This window comes from Ictalurus furcatus, chromosome 3, assembly GCF_023375685.1.
Source record: "Ictalurus furcatus strain D&B chromosome 3, Billie_1.0, whole genome shotgun sequence".
Taxonomy (NCBI): domain Eukaryota; kingdom Metazoa; phylum Chordata; class Actinopteri; order Siluriformes; family Ictaluridae; genus Ictalurus; species Ictalurus furcatus.
The window spans coordinates 30,076,146-30,090,949 of NC_071257.1; the positions used below are offsets into that span (position 1 = coordinate 30,076,146).

The 14,804-nt window shown below is 40.5% G+C and overlaps 1 protein-coding gene across 5 annotated transcripts in view; it reads left to right on the plus strand.

The window, feature by feature from the left end:
- The window catches only part of npnta (nephronectin a), a 65,536-nt gene that overhangs the window by 24,751 nt on the left and 25,981 nt on the right, over positions 1–14,804 (plus strand). For 2 of the 5 annotated variants that reach the window (XM_053621976.1, XM_053621979.1), the window contains exons 3-4: positions 3,141–3,233; positions 9,874–9,969. In XM_053621976.1, the coding sequence (XP_053477951.1) occupies positions 3,141–3,233; positions 9,874–9,969 (189 nt within the window). The remainder of the gene's footprint in view (positions 1–3,140; positions 3,234–9,873; positions 9,970–14,804) is intronic. The other 3 variants (XM_053621978.1, XM_053621980.1, XM_053621977.1) reach the window with 2 other exon arrangements.

Consider the following 14,804-nt stretch of genomic DNA (forward strand, 5'->3'; position numbering starts at 1 on the left):
GTCGGACCAGATAAATCAGTGACCTGGATAACGTCTTAAAGTCAAAGCTCAACTACTGGCTGTGTTTGGTTCTACTACCAAATTACTCCATGTGGTGTAACTCCAGGAAGGTTGGATCAGGTGACTTTCACAGCGCAGCTTAAAAGCGAAGTAAAGGTTGTGTTGTGATTGCTAAAGTGAAATCAGACGGGGTCTTAGAGATCGGACAAGTGCTTCTGAACGTGCCGCGGATGTCGTGTTCAGTGTTTTCAATTTCCAAAGCGCACTCACAAAAGCGTAAGGTTTGTCTCTTAAACACTGATCAAATAATTACATAGGAGCAGTCAATCAAGGTGGCAGCGTATCATTGCCGTCTTGTAGCTCCAGGGTCTCTGGTACAATCCTGAGCTCAGGTTACGGTCTGTGTGGTTAGGAGTTTCTGTTCTCCTGTGTCTGCATGGGTTTCCTCTGGGTTTTCTAGTTTCCTTCCACCAGTAGGCAGAATGCCTATGCGAAACTCTTAGGGAGCTGTGAATGGTGTACTGCAATGGACTGGCATCCCATCCAGGGTGTATCTGCTGGGCGATCTGGTAAAACGATAAAATGTTTGATATTGCGATCAATTCCAGCAACGAAATATCATCCACCAAAGTTTTCCAGACAAAAATGGCACTTTTTCGAGTTAAAATGAAAATATCTGACAGAAAACATTACCCTGTTTCATCCAAGGACTTTTCCACTACAGGTTTGCGTTGCCACTTTGAAACTAGGACAGACTAATCAATATGCAGACCACATACTGCAAAATATCTTAATAGCTTACGTTATTTGTTACGTTGATTGCCAGTTCGATTTTTATGGAGTGTTGTCCTATTGAAATGATGGACTTTATAATAACGATAGTGTTGTATTATTCCCTTATATTGCCTCAGTGCTTTTAATTGTTGCTTTTCAATTTTCAAAAGCAGAACGAGAAACTAACTTAAAACGAATCATGTATACAGCAGTACAAAAAGCTAATAAATCATATATTTATGTTAAAACTACTGCAGCATTTGGGTTTGTTCAGTTGGTGTATTAAAAAAAAGTCAGTTTGTTTGTTTTGTTTATCAGCAGTTTTATAAGAATCACTTGATTTTTCCATCATTTTTTAAAAAATTTCCCTCCTTTTCCATGTGGATTGCATATAAATACAATTGGAACTTTTGTATTTTTTAAATACTGTGTATATGTGTGTGTATATATATATATATATATATATATATATATATATATATATATATATATATATATATGGTAACAGACTTAACATATATAATACATACTGTGTTTGATAAAAATGTCTTCTAAAAAGCGAGTGAGATCACTTTTGCCATGTTGTTTCCCATCATGCTTGGCAGATAATGTTTATTTACAGTGTCATTCGAATCCAGAAACCCTGAATAGCCGGATATTGGCTGTGGTTATTACTGGCTTTGGTGTGATCAGGAGTGTTGTTTGTGTTTGGATCCGGTGCTGAATTCATTGACAGAACGGCACTGTGAGGATGTTCCCTCGTCTGCTTATTCAGACCGCTATCTTTGCTTGCTGTGTATGTGGGATTGTGTGTGTGTGTGTATGGGCAGATGGAGGTGTCTGACATCCATGTCCCTTATTGTCCCCGCTGTCTGTCTCTTCGTCCCCACACTGGGCATAATTAACGCCTTTCAGAGGACAGTATTATGACAGACTTAATGAAGCTTTTAATGGAAATTAGTGTGACTTGGCTGGAAGCTGCCAATGCGAACAGGGCTTTGAAAACAAAACCGCTCGCTGTGGCTCACGGCTCCTTGATTGAAAAGGAAAGTGTATGTTGGCTGGCGACGGAAACACACACACCGCTCCCTCTATATATCTTAATATACTGACTCAGAGGCAGCAGCGCCTGGAATTTGCATTATGCCACTGTTTTCATATTTGAGAAACTGAGGAGCTTTATTTCCCCAGGTACAGGTCTGAGCTAGGCTGTGTCCCAATCCAAATGATAGATGAAATGAGTCGTGAAGGTGAAGTGCAGAATAGTTTGTACTCCGTATGGCCCAGAGTCTAAAGGAAAACATTACAGGGCAAATTATCTGAATTAGTGCATTTATCAAGGAGTAAAACACTACAGCACGATTTCAAGTAGTTCTTAAATAGTCTATATGCCAAGGGAATCATTTATACTTTTATTAATGTTTTTTTGTTTGGTTTTGAAAAACACATGATAGTAATGGACGGTTCTTCAAAAGGACAATTTTGGCAATTTAGAGCTTTGCTTCTCGCTTAATATGGGTATTTCTTCATGTGAAAACCCTTATGATAAAACACAGATGTGAGTATGTTTATATTATTGTGCTCATTTATAGCAAGCATTAGCAGGAAATAACATGTTTTCAGATGTTCCACGACATTAAATCTAACTATATATGGACAATTAATTTCATGAATAAATAATTCATTTTAAAATTGTAATTGTTGGAAAATTGCTGTGGTGTAAGAAGAGGAAAACACTTCAGGATGCGCTGTTATCGTTAAAATGGGCGGCTGTTGCTCAGTTGGTAGAGCGGGTTGTCTGCTAATCGAAGGGTTGGCGGTTCGATTCCCGGCCCACGTGACTCCACATGCAGAAGTGTCCTTGGGCAAGACACTGAACCCCAAGTTGCTCGATGGCAAGTTAGCACCTTGAATGGCAGCTCTGCTACCATTGGTGTGAATGGGTGAATGAGAACCAATGTAAAGCGCTTTGGATAAAAGTAACTCTGCATCACATCTGGCAGCATTGCAACACCCTGATAATGACTATTCTCCTATAAAAGCACACCTCCAAGTGTTTTAACCCAAGTCCAGGCTTATTATTCAGTCATTCATCTCAAAGTATATTAATTAAGAATGCACTGCATTGGATGCAGAAGCATTTCCTGTTTGTTTGACCCTGAAATGGTTCTATCTTGTTTCCTAGCTTAAATTTCCACTAAAGCTTCTTTTCCTAAATCAGTTTGGTTGTTCGAATGGTATTAATCTTTAACCCATAAAGCTGTTTAATGCTGTTCTGATTTGATGACTTGGAATCTTACTGTATGTGTGAAATTTTGCATTGTATATGACTGACGGTTGTCTCGCCTGTATGGGAATCTCTACAGCTCTGTGTCAGCACGGATGCAAGCACGGAGACTGTATCGGACCCAACAAGTGCAAGTGTCACCCTGGTTTTACGGGAAAGACCTGCAACCAAGGTAAGTGCTTTCAGCTTTACCACTAAGAAAACACACTATATTATGTTCATTTACACACACACACACACACACACACACACACAGAGAGAGAGAGAGAGAGAGAGTACATCACAGATGGCAACAAGAGGAAAACATGTCACTCATTAATTTGCACAGATGTAGTGCATTTTTTATTCTGATAATAATAATTCCCAATATGACATTGTGTATCCTTTCCTGTTCCAGTTTTTTAAAAAATTTTATTTCACTTCAGACCGTCATGTCTCAGTGGGCCAGTAAGTCTCAGTTTGCACACTACTGTCACTCACTGCGTGGTTTTTTTGTGCTATGTACAATATAAAAGGCCTTATTCAGCAGAATGGAGAAGCAATAATATCTGAACTTCTTCTCAACCTTTAAGCGATGCAATCTCAACCACTGGCCTCAGATAACTCAGCACTGAATAAAGATAGCGCTTCAAAGTAATTGCACGGTAAGTGCTCTTAACATCAGGACGCAGCATTGCAGATAACCTTTGGTTTAAATCAGTACGTAACAGGAGACAGCTTTTGAGATTTGAGGAGTGAAACTACTGCCCTAAGAGAGCAATGGGAGAAGGTGTAATTAAAAGGGAGGGAAGAAGGAGGAAAACAAAACCCCTCAGGAATGTGGAACTGAGTGATCTCGCCTTCCAGGCTGACGCAGTTTCGTGTCGGTTCATTGTTAGGGCAGTGGTCATGTCAAAAACACCGAGCAGAGGAGACGGAAATGATCGCTTCACATGAATAGACAAGATAGTCTTGTTACAGTACATATTACTGTGGAACTAATCCAAGTGTATAGAATAGCCTTGTCAATGAATTAAGCATGAGCCGGGTGTGTATTACGAAGTCTCCAGTTATAGAGCGAATTTAAACGTTTAAACGACAACGTGAAGACATTTCATTTCAAATAACTACACATTTAGAGCCGTATTCAGGGTTGAGTTACATGCACATAGGAAGGAGTTAATACTTTTTCATATTCAGACCTCAGATGTAACTAGGGATTTTAGCACAACACAGACAGTCGTGTAGGCGTTGCCAAAAACGGAGGCATATCTCAGTTATGCACAGTTCTAAACTTGAACTTAAGCCCATTCTTCTTGCGTAATATTTGCTCCAGCGAGGAGCAGTATTAAGTCGGACACTGCTGACTGACAGTTTGACATAACCACAATATGTCTCATCGAAATATTATGTTTTGGTCAAAATACATAAAAAAAAAACTATAGAATGCCAATAGAGACCAATATTAAATGCATAAATATCCATCCATCCATTCTTTGTACCGCTTATCCTACACAGGGTTGCAGAGCCTATCCAGGGGACTCAGGGCACATCCTGGATGGAGTGCCAACCTATTGCAGGGCACAATCGCACACACACTACGGACAATTTGGAAATTCCAAATCAGTCTATAGTGCATGTCTTTGGACTAGGGGAGGAAACCAGAGTACCCTGTGGAAACCCCCGAAGCATGGGAAGAACATGCAAACTCAGAACGGAGGCGGGATTCAAATCCTCAACCCCAGAGGTGCGAGGCAAACGTGCTAACCACTAAGCAACCACGCCCCCCTAAATGCATAAAAATCACACCATTAATTAAGATTTTTTTCCCCCTTGCTTTGCTAAGTATTAACGTAACTTTTAAACTTAACTCACCAACACCGAATGCGGCTCTTAGGGAGTTAGATTCTGCATAATCACATATAATAAAATCGGTCAAATAGTTTATGATTACATATTATGATTACATCCGCACATGTTGTGTATTTATGTAGTCTTGCGTACTGTTACTGTATGTGTCGCACCATGGTCCTAGAGAAATGACATTTCGGTCCAATGTATACACGCTACGTGTATAGAGGAATGACAATAAAAACCCACTTGACTTCACTTGACTTGATTAAAAGAAAAAAAACGAGCAAACAAACAAAGTGATCAGATTGGAAGGTTGAACTTCCTTTTCTGAATAGGAAATAAAGATTCCGTCCATCCATCCATCCATCTTCTATACCGCTTTATCCTTTTCAGGGTCACGGGAAACCTGGAGCCTATCCCAGGGAGCATCGGGCACAAGGCGGGGTACACCCTGGACAGGGTGCCAGTCCATCGCAGGGCACAATCACATACACATTCACACACCCATTCATACACTACGGACACTTTAGACATGCCAGTCAGCCTACCATGCATGTCTTTGGACTGGGGGAGGAAACCGGAGTACCCGGAGGAAACCCCCGCAGCACGGGGAGAACATGCAAACTCCGCACACACATGGCCACGGTGGGAATCGAACCCCCGACCCTAGAGGTGTGAGGCGGAAATAAAGATTCCCTTTTTTGGAAAATAAATTAGTACATTTTGGATTTTTTTTCATTCAAAAGCCATGGAGGATGCCCTCACCTTTATACTTTAACTGTATGACCAATCCGAGCAAGCTCAGATTATTTTCTAGTCTCTGCTTCCAAAACACATTGAGACAACGAGCACATACTGTGGCGGCATATTTATTTAGATGATTAATTATTACGATAGGTTCCCTGGTGGACTAGTGGCTAGCATGCGGTGCTCTCATCGCCACAGCCCAGTTTGATTCCCAGCCAGGGAACCGACCCCAGCCACTGGAGGGTTGCAAGAGTCAGTGCACTCTCAGTGCTGGTTTCAAGCCTGGAAAATGGGGAGGGATGTGTCAGGAAGGGCATCCGGCATAAAAACTTGTTGCAGAATCAATATGCGGATGGGTGATCCGCTGTGGCGACCACGAAACGGGAGCAGCCGAAAGAGGAAAACAAATTATTTCTACTGTAATTATTAATTATATTCGCTTATTGTTTTTTTTTGTATAGGAATTATTTTTGTATTGGAAATTAAAATAGTGAACTTAATTAATATGACTTTTAAATAGCAGCCTTATTTGAATTCTCAAATGTAAAAGCAAAGCGGCTTAATTTTAAATAATTATGAAATGATTCGCTCTGACTGAGAGACGAAGAGAGACGGAGGTTATTATTTGCTTCAGTTGGTTCAATAATAGTGTGTAATTAACCATGATTTCAATCCAGAGAAAGCTAATCTTACTGTTTTAGCCGTTATGGTGCAGCTTTAGTGTTTGATCTGGAATCTTGCACAGTCCAGACTTACTGATTCAACTGCTTGCTTGGTTTCATAGTGAAATCGAGTGAATTGATTTACAAACAGCTTTGGTGGGAAAATTCCAAATGTGTAATTAAAGCCAGTGTGTTGAGCGCCCTTTCCTCATCTGTCCCTGAAATGTGTTGATTGCTAGATAGCCCTCGTACAAGATAGCCTTTAATGAGCGGCTGTTAAAAAGAAAAGTGTCTACATACTGTATGTACACAGACGATATTACGAATTTGTTGTCTTTACGTCTTTAAATCGAGACATATGTTTAAGATTGAACTTAAAGTTCCCTGTAGTGTATAGTACCGTGCATTAGTACTATTGTGACGAGGTCAGTGTCCGAGCAGGAGGCGGAGTAACTCGTACAGTGTTGTTAGTCCAGTTACCTCACCGCCATGTATGTAACCTGTTCTGTGAGATCTTAAATAAAACTGTCAGCTCCTGCAGTTAAAGCCGAGTCTGTCAGATAAACCCGATACAGTCGTCCGGTCACGTGAAGATATAACATCACGCCATTTTAAACTATTAAAAAGACTCTATGTGGAATAAATAAAAAAGTCGAATGCCTCAGAAAATACTGAAATGTCATAGAGATTTGTTTATCCTCATAAAAAAACAATATCTATGAAACTCCTGCCATCCCTAATAGCTAGCCGGTTCATTAACTGCTAGCAAAACTAGCTCACAGGTCAACATGAGTGAGATTTCAGTATCTGAGTCTTGATTTACATTGTCAAAATTCTTAGCTAATTATTTTACAGTAAGCAACCCTGTACAAAGATGCTGTATAAATACAATGAAAATTGTTTCATACAAAGTTGAGACGTTAGTTATTTTCGACTAAATAAAACGAGCAACAAAGTCTATAATCTCTTAAAGAATTTGCTCAACATGACGTATGCTAATGATATATCCATGCCTCAATGCCAGTGTCTCGAGTAAATCTTAGGGTTAGGGTTAGGCGACACTCCAAATTGAAGTGTAATATTATCTCCCTGCTTAGGTTCCTATGGCCACAGTCTAATTCAATTGATTTCTCGGTCTCATTCATTATTATCATAAAATACTATAGTGGTCACGAGCTTTGTCACAACATAGACCTTAAGAGATTAATTTCCTCAATATATTCGTTTATGGTCATGCTTTATTAAAAAAAATAAATAACCACCATGTCACCTTATCAGCTCCGTACTTTTGTTCACTGCTAATAACAGGTAAGTTAGCTCGCTAACTAGTAAACTACACAGGCTTAAATGATGGGTTGAAGCCATTGAGCCTATTTTGTGATGCTTTCCACTATTAAAGTATCTAAAATCGTAGCTTTAAATTGAAAATGTGACTTTTTTAGTATGTTAAACATTCTAAAAGACCCAAACACTCACATATTATGGGTGTGTCTCGATCAGCTCCATAGGATGTGAGTCAGTATATTGTGTACATGAATTCCAGCTCACTACACATTGGGACACTGACTACTCCAGTTTCGATATGACTACGTGCTCGCTTTGTAAAACGTCACCAAAAATTAAAAAAACGTAAAAATATTTACGTTTTATACGTCATGTATATTTGTTAGCTTAATCAGACGCGTTTCTGTCATGGTACTTCGAGCAGGATTGTAGACAAGCTAGTGGACTTAAAAAAAAAAATCATTAAACACTTAAACGGTATACAGAACGTCAAATAAAGTTAAAAATCGTTAACGTAAGTAATCATTTGAGAGATACAACAACAATAACTAAAAAGCTACTTACATTTGTAGATGAAGTTTGGCTGAGAGTTCGTCCCCTGTTTGAAGCTGAGAGGCTTCAGAAAACATGACGCCATTTCCAGTAAGGGAACATAGCGAACATCGATGCTCCCTGGTTTTTACGGTGCATTGTGGGATTTTTTAGGGAGCGAACATTCCAGTGCACTGGAAGGATTTTGCGATTGAAAATGGCCGACTCCTTGATCGGTGCCCTGACTACTGAACTACTGAGCTGATTGAGACACACCCCGTATAATCAGAATTAGCCATCCAAATGAAACAATGTTATTAGATAATGACACATTAGAAATACGTATCAACCTGCTAAATGGATAACTGCGCTGTTAGCGAAGTCTGTCAGAATGAACGAATCGATGCTAATTGAGCAATACTAAACACTGCAGCCCAATCAGTAATGCGAATCTGGCTTTTAGACTAAATTCCAATTAAAGCCTCATTAGCGTTAACCTCTCTTGATCTCCATTTTGTGTAAAGAGCCGCAGTCGCTCATCATAACTTCGGAACATGTCATACTGCTGATGTGAGGCAGATGCGTGAGGAAATGCAAATAAACCGATTAAATCGCTAATCCATTTAGACGCACTGGCACCTGGCCGCGCTTCACTCGGAGCGGATCAGATCATTTTAATAAGATGATTATTTGCTGTAGGCGACTTTGTAAATGAGAATCAGCTCACCTGCTGCGAGCATTCTCTGTAAGCAATGTATTATGAGCCCCATCTAAGGGCAAGTGTGCTTACATTTCCCTCTTTGTATATTATCTTGTTAACAGATGGTGGCGAGCGCACCATTCACATCCCCGTGAATGCTTCTATTATGAGAACGATAGCTCATATATGCAATCAGTCCTCTGGCTCCGGCTGTAGCTGATAAGCGTGTGTACAGTTTAAAGTTAACAAAGTCTCCAGTCCAACTGTTTAATGTGGGATAAGAGCTCGTGTTTTGCACAAACCATACACCGCAGACTGGCTGTTTTCCTGCGATATTTATAACTTGAAAGTGAAATGAAGCTGAGCGGATTACGGGACAGGCTTTACATGTCATCATATAATTAGGCATAACGTAGCTGCATTGTTCAATTACACCACAACATGCTTTCCTTTGTTCCCCGGCTTGAGCATTTAGGAATGCTGACCAGGATAAAAACAGTGCAGCTGAGTCTGTTGCACTGAAAAGGTGGGGCAAACATGCAAACCTCTCAAAGCCTTCAAACCCTTCCAAGCATTTTCACGTCCGTCTCCTATCCCAACTCCCAACACCCCCCAACCCATCCCTCCACCCCATCCCTCCACACACACATACATTTGCCTGCTAACAATAAATAGTGCTAACTGATGCCAAGGAGGACGGATCTGGACGTGACTGTTGACATGTTTTGACAATGAAACCACACTCACTTTTGTTCAGAGGAAGCAGATGGAGGCCGAGAGACATGCCTCACTTGCTCACTCACTCACTTACTCACTCACTCACTCACTCACTCACTGAGTCACTCAGGCTCTATTCAATCTCCATAGGACAGGAATTTGGCATTTTTTTGTAAAGCCAACTCACACATGGATAATCCTCTTTAGTGCATAATGTCATTCTTGTCCTCTGCAGGAATGTGGACTGGTTAAAGGTGTGGGATCTGCTGGAGATTTGCACTGACGTGATCCGGTGTGCTGTGTTGTCTGTGTTTCCTTTTCTCTCTTTAACCTGTTAGCTGAACAGCAGGACTATGTAAACCCCCCAATCTGGGACAGTCTCCCTCCTCTATTTGTTCCCATGGACCATCCGGCGGTGGGGGTGCCTTCGGAGGGTGAGCTAATCTGACTGTCACTGGGCGATTCCTCTTTTCACCCTTCTGCCCCCCACAGCACCTGCATGGCGCAGTCCGTTCAGCCCAAGCATAGTGAATACCCCCCTTTTCCCTCCCCTTTCTTCCCGTAGTAGATCCCAGAGCCTGGATGGGCATGGCCGGAATGACATGCTGAAAGCCGAGCATGCCATGTCTCTCTCTCTCTCTCTCTCTCTCTCTCTTTGTCTCAGTCTCTGTATGTCTCCCCCTCTCTCTGAGTCTCTCCCTCTCTCTCTCTTTCACCCTCTCTCTCTTTGTCTCAGTCTCTGTATGTCTCCCCATCTCTCTGAGTCTCTCCCTCTCTCTCTCTTTCACTCTCTCTCTCTTTGTCTCTGTCTCCCCTGCTCTCTGAGTCTTTGTCTGTCTGTCTTTCTATCTCTGTCTCTGTCTCTGTTTCTTTCTCTCTGCTTCTCTCTCTGTCTCCCTCTGTCTCTCTGGCACTCTCTTTTTCTATCTCTCAGTCTGGTTCTCTCTCCTTCTGTCTCCCTGTCTGTCTTTCTCTATCTGTCTGTCTCTCCCTCTCTTTCTCTCTCCCTCACTCTATCTCTGTCTCCCTCTCTCTCTTTGTCTCTTTCTCTCTGTCTCTCCCTCTCTCTGAGTCTCTGTCTGTCTGCCTATCTGTCTCTCTCTTTCAGTCTCTCAGTCTGTTTCTCTCTCCCTCTGTCTCCTTCTGTCTCTCTCTCTCTCTCTGTCATTCTATCTGTCTGTCTCTCTCTCCCTCTCCCTATCTCTGTCTGTCTTTCTATATCTCTCTTTATCTCTTTCTCTGTCTCCTTAACTCTCCCTCTCTTTCTGTCTCACACTGTCTCTTATTCTATCTCCCTCACCCTTTCTGTATCTCTCTGTCCCCCATTTTCTCTCTTTCTCTCTCTCTCTGTCTTTTGAGAAGCTGTGCAATGGCACCATGTGCAGTCTCTCTCTCTCTCTCTCTCTCTCTCTCTCTCTCACACACACACACACACACACACACACACACACACACACACACACACACAGACTGCAAGTCTTACTCGATTCCCAGGACCATGAACTTGTGAACCAGACCATCTTTCATCTCAGAGCACCCAAAAGCTTGACCTACTGCTCTCTCTCACACCCACTCTTTCATCTCCCCTCTCTCCGTCTTACTGCGTTTCTTCTCCCAGTCTTTCTCAAACTCCTCTGTGAGCACGAGTGCTACTGCTGAACTCTTCAAATCTGAACTCTTCAAATGTGATACTGTGCCTTTGTGTTGTGAGAAACTGACCCAGAATCTGACACAGTCAGACAAAATATGGAGCTGTTTATGTTGTATTATAGTTTGAACAGCCATAACAAAAAAGGGAGAAAAAAAGGCAATTAAGGTAGAGGTTTGTAGAAGGTCGCAGGCTGAGTTTCCCAAAAGCACCACAGTACAAATATCACCTCTAAATACTGGAACAAGCATCACATGTAACTCTCTCTCTCTCTCTCTCTCTCTCTCTCTCTCTCTCTCTCTCTCTCTCTCTCTCTCTCTCTCTCTTTCTCTCTCTCTCTCGCTCAATCATCTGAACTCATCTTAACTTTATAATAAACGGAGCAGAAGTCTCTGAAAATAACCAGCAGCTCTTTTATAAAACAAGTATTCCAGTAAAATCATAAATCTTTGTCTTTAAATCTTTGTCTCATTTTCTAATAGGACTCTAATTGATGCTTTATTAAAGGAAGGTATGCTTAGAGGTTTAATTCATTAAAAGACATCAAATATGGAGAAATATAAGAGTTAGGGAAAACATAGAAGAGAAGGATTAAATTGTAGGGAAAATAAATGTGTTGTACTAGAGCCAAATTAGAGTGATCAGTCATCATTAAAAAAAAATGCTGTACCTATTCATTTCTTATTTCTTTTGCATTCGTATTTATTCTTATTAATTTCTGCTTTCCTCATTTTCGCGTTGTTAGGATTTCTGAATCTTCGGGTTACGATTCTTAAGAAGGGAGAAAGCGAGCGTACTTAAGAAAGACGGCGCCCTCGCTCTGCTACACACTTCCCGCACCAAGCGCTTAGGAGAGGAACTTATCAAGCGAATTGAAATATTCAAAACTATAGGGAGTTCGATGAGAGTCTACATTATTGGTCACACGATGCTTTTGGATTCGCAATTCGTATTTGTCAGAAGGTGTTGCTTAATTTTTTCTACAACAGCTCTGACCGCAGGTTTATTTCAAGGCGCTTCTTCTAATACGTTATCATTTCTATGGTAACAACTCATTTACACGAACTTGCTTGACGGAAGCTTCACATGATCGGTCTAATAATAAATGGATTTATTTTTTGTATGTTGTTATTTAACAAATTAAAAATCCGTCATCATTCGTGGTGAAGTTTTCTGTGAGGAGATGTTTATTTAACATTATTGGAAGGAGTCTCCAGTGTCAGCGTGTTGGAAAAAGTTTCCAAGTTCCAACATAATAAGCTGTTTTTTTTTTTTTGTCTAAAAAGAGAGTCTGGTGACAGAACAACTTATTATTTTTCTATAATGTCAGTGAGAACCACCCCGTTGTTGATGATTTTCCTATAACAGCATGTTTTATTCCTTACTTATTTTGCAAAAATTCAGGCTGTCTTTCTTTAGAGCATATTTTATCTATATATACTATATATACAGGAATACTTCAAATATCTTCTTCCCTTCCCCCCTCTCTATCTCTCTATCTCTGTCTTATTGTCTCTAAATCTTTCTATTCATCGTTTAGTGAGCTGAGATTCTTCACACACCATTTGCAGTGAAAGGCTGTGCCTCATAGTGTAATGTTGGTTTAATCTACCCTGCTCTTTCCATCTCCTTCTTGTTCTCCACTATCCCTCTCCCCATCTTTATTTCTTCACCTTCCCCCTCTGTTTTCTTCTTCTCTACAGCAAACCTTTCTGCTTCGTGCTCTTTCTCATTTGTTCCTGCATGGGCTGTAGCTCGCTCCCAGCTCACTGACACTAGATGGCAGTTCCAGTAATCCACATTCGTGACATTTAAATTTTGCTGTTTTCAGGGGTTTTTTCCCCCCCCCCCAGAGGCAAGAAAGAACCAGCTGAGTCTCTGCTAAAAAAAAAAAAAAAAAAAAAAAGGAAAACTCTTTTCTTTCCTCCCTTAGCAGTATGTATTTGTAATAGAGATTTGGCGGCTCGGTTTGATAAGAGAAGTTTGCCTGAGAGTTCACCTGAAGGCTGAGCTCCTACTGATGCCGAGATTATTATGGAAATGGAAGAATGAGAAATGGAAAAGAAAAAAGAAAAAGCCAAAGGGGAAAAGTGTAAGGTTAAGAGAACATTTTGATACCTGTGCACATGGTTTTTGGTATCTTGCCATATAGAAAATGCTGCACTAGTGAGTTCAGATAGTGTATATGCTCAAGTTCCAAATAACAATGATGCATGCACTTCCTCCATTATTTGCCATGTAAGGAATTAAACACACCAGCGTGTATTGTTATAGGGAAATAATCACCTATGCAGAAGGTCATTACCACCCCGTAGCTGATTATTTTAGTATACCACTACCATCCTGAAATGTTTTATTAGTCATAAACCACAGAGATGTATCAACATTTACACATTTTTATTTACCAGAACAACACATAGGTCTCCTTTGGTGAACAGACTTCATGTAAAAACCATAATGAACTTTCTTTTACTTTCACACTATCTGTTGTTACCCAGATGAGGACGGGTTCCCTTCTGAGTCTGGTTCCTCTCAAGCTTTCTTCCTCATATCATCTTAGGGAGTTTTTCCTCGCCACCGCCGCCACCAGCTCGCTCAATAGGGATAAATTCACACACTTAAAATCTGTATCCTGTGTTTATATGTTTCTGTAAAGCTCCTTTGAGACAATGTCCATTGTTTAAAGCGCTACACAAGTAAAACTGAATTGAATTGAATTGAACACATCATACATTTTATCCATTTGTAGTTACACTTCATGTTATGGAACATCCCCAAATCAAGTAGTGATAAACAGTCACTACCTCACTATCTACCATTTATTTTTTTCTCTCTTAAAGTTAATAAGACTAGAACGCAACTTGGCATGTTACCAACAAAACAAAACGCCTGATGACGTTCCTATAGTAGAAAACTTACTCACTGTTACAAAGTGCTGACACTGGAGACTCCTTCCATAAATCTCCTTACAGAACACTTAATAATTAAGGTTACTATGATTTCTTTGTTAAACAACATATTTTTAATCCATTTATTTATTAGGCTTAGATTATGCGGACAGACAGGACCCTACGAATTAGACGTTACTATAGAAACGATAACGGATTCGAACGCGCGCATTAGCATAAACCGATCACTTGCATTACATCCGGCTCTACTGTCAGAACAACTGTCATAGAAAATAAACACTTTCTGATCAGTCAGAATCGAGAAATCAACAGTGCTGTGGTATAATTGAAAAATAAATGACTCCCATACTTCCTGAATAGAGTTCTAACATTTAATTAACCTGTAGTCTGATTAATTTGCCAACTGCTCTTCCATGCCACTTCATTACCACATCCTAATAAGTAACGAGCATGTGACGTCGAACGGCCCTGATGATATCCACAAGAACTGACTATCTACTCAGAAGGTTTGGCTTGTTCTGCCTCCTGTAATTTATGCCCTCAATTACATGATAATTGGAGTTTATTTGGAAAAAGCAGGATTGAATTGAATGTGGATGATTCTGTGCAGAGCGAGATGGAGGAGTTCTGCCTGCTGTCCTGATTTTGACTCCTCTGACATTGTGCAAGTTATAAAAGCTTGTCAACTGTCAGGAAGTTTGGCAGAAAGTAA